Source organism: Passer montanus, unplaced genomic scaffold (assembly GCF_014805655.1).
Source record: "Passer montanus isolate IOZ18808 unplaced genomic scaffold, ASM1480565v1 scaffold1125, whole genome shotgun sequence".
NCBI lineage: Eukaryota > Metazoa > Chordata > Aves > Passeriformes > Passeridae > Passer > Passer montanus.
Window position 1 is genome coordinate 4,295 of NW_024357892.1, and position 2,290 is coordinate 6,584.

General features: G+C 49.6%; 1 protein-coding gene across 1 annotated transcript; it reads right to left on the bottom strand.

The window, feature by feature from the left end:
- Positions 1-527: 527 nt before the first annotated feature.
- Positions 528-1,637, bottom strand: LOC120496069 (very long-chain specific acyl-CoA dehydrogenase, mitochondrial-like). The gene is made up of 3 exons (XM_039696129.1): positions 1,549-1,637; positions 918-982; positions 528-796 (listed from the first exon to the last, which is right to left on the bottom strand). The coding sequence occupies exons 1-3, from the start codon at positions 1,595-1,597 to the stop codon at positions 548-550; spliced, it is 363 nt and encodes a 120-aa protein (XP_039552063.1). The 5' UTR covers positions 1,598-1,637; the 3' UTR covers positions 528-547.
- Between the last annotated feature and the right edge of the window lie 653 nt (positions 1,638-2,290).

Consider the following 2,290-nt stretch of genomic DNA (forward strand, 5'->3'; position numbering starts at 1 on the left):
TTACTGGGAGTTACTGGGAGGGGATTTGGGGGGCCCAAGGGAATTTTGGGGGGTCCTGAGGGCATTTTGGGGAATTTAGGGAGGATTTGGGGTGGATTTGAGGAGATTTGGGGCACTTTGGACAGAACTGGGAGCACTGGGAGTTACTGGGACTTACTGGGAGTTACTGGGAGGGGATTTGGGGGGCCCAAGGGAATTTTGGGGGGTCCTGAGGGGATTTTGGGGAATTTAGGGAGGATTTGGGGTGGATTTGAGGAGATTTGGGGCACTTTGGACAGAACTGGGAGCACTTGAGGGGATTTGAGGGGATTTGGGGAGGTTTGGGGGGCACTGGAAGTTACTGGGAGCCACTGGGAACCCCCTGGGGTGGGGATTGGGGGGTCCCAGGGGGGTTTGGAGGAGTTTTTAGGGGATTTGGGGAGGTTTGGGAGGGACTGGGAGTTACTGGGATTACTGGGAGGGGATTTGAGGGGTCCCGAGGGAATTTTGGGGGGTCCCGGGGGATTTTGGATGGATTTAGGGAGGATTTGAGGACATTTGGGGCGGATTAGGGAGAATTTGGGGCACTTTGGACAGAACTGGGAGCACTGGGAGGGCACTGGGAGTTACTGGGAGTTACTGGGAGGGGATTTGGGGGCTCCCCAAATTGGGGGTGCCTCACCTGGGTGTTGTTGAGCCCCAGCCCCCCAAATTCGGGGGGCACCTGGAGCCCGAAGGTCCCCAGCTCCTTTAACCCTTTCATGGTCTCGTCCTCCACCTTCTCCAGGGCGTCGTTCTTGGCCGGGTTGTTCACTTCCTGCCCCGAAATTTGGGAAGTATTTGGGGAATTTTGGGGATTTGGGAAGAATTCCTGGAATTCCAGAGGCTCTCCCTGGATGGGGGGGAGGTGGGAGTGGGGGGAATTTGGGGTTTTTTACCTCAAAGAAGCGGCTGAGGGGACCCACGAGCTCCTGCAGGGTTTGTTCTTGTTCCTCGGTCAGGACTGGGCGAAGAGAGGGAATTAAAGAAAAGCTATCCCAAAATTAACCCAAAATTGTCCTGAAATTATCCTCAGACTTTCCTGAAATTGTCCTGAAATGATCCTCAGATTTTCCTGAAATTGTCCTGAAATTGTCCTGAAATTATCCTCAGAATTTCCTGAAATTGTCCTGAAATTATCCCAAAAATCTCCCCAAAAATTGTCCTGCAGTCACCCTGAAATTATCCCAAACTTATTCCAAAATTGCCCTGAAATTACTCCAAAATTGTCCCAAAATTCTGAAAAATTACATTCAAGTTACCCACAAAATTCCATTCCCCAAATTTTACCCAAAATTCCCTCAAAATTTCTGCAAATTTTCCCAAAATTCCCCTAAATCTCCTCTAAATTTCCCCAGATTTTACCCCAAAATCCCTCAAAATTTCCCCAGAATTTACCCAAAATTCCCTGAAAATTTCCGCTAAAATTCCCCTAAATCTCCTCTAAATTTCCACAGACTTTACCCAAAATTCCCTCAAATCTTCCCCAAATTTTCCCCAAATTTCCCCCAGTTTTGGGGGTGCCCTCACCTGAGGGGTAGGGGAACACCTGCTCGGCGTTCAGGCGCCCCAAAAACATCCCCACGGCGAAGGATTTGGATTCCTGGGGGGAAAAAGACTTTTAGGGGCACCCCAAAAACCCCAAATCCCACCAGGACCCCCCAAAAAATCCTCGTGGACCCCCAAAATCCCCCCCAAAAAATTCTCAGGACCCCAAAATCCTTTACCCAAAATTCCCTCAAAATTTCTGCAAATTTTCCCAAAATTCCCCTAAATCTCCTCTAAATTTCTCCAAATTTTACCCAAAATTCCCCCTAAAATTCCCTTGAAATTCCCCTAAATCTTCTCTAAATTTCCCCAGATTTTAACCAAAATTCCCTCAAAATTTCCCCAAATTTTCCCCAAAATTTCCCCAAATTTTCCCTAAATTTTCCCCCAGTTTTGGGGGTGCCCTCACCTGAGGGGTAGGGGAACACCTGCTCGGCGTTCAGGCGCCCCAAAAACATCCCCACGGCGAAGGATTTGGATTCCTGGGGGGAAAAAGACTTTTAGGGGCACCCCAAAAACCCCAAATCCCACCAGGACCCCCCAAAAAATCCTCGTGGACCCCCAAAATCCCCCCCAAAAAATTCTCAGGAACAGATCCCCCAAATCCCACCAGGAACCCCCAAAATCCCCTCTGAGACTCCAAAAATTCCATCAGGACCCCCCAAATCCCTCCAGGATCCCCCAAATTCTCCCCTGGACCCCCAAAATCCCTCAAATTCTCCCC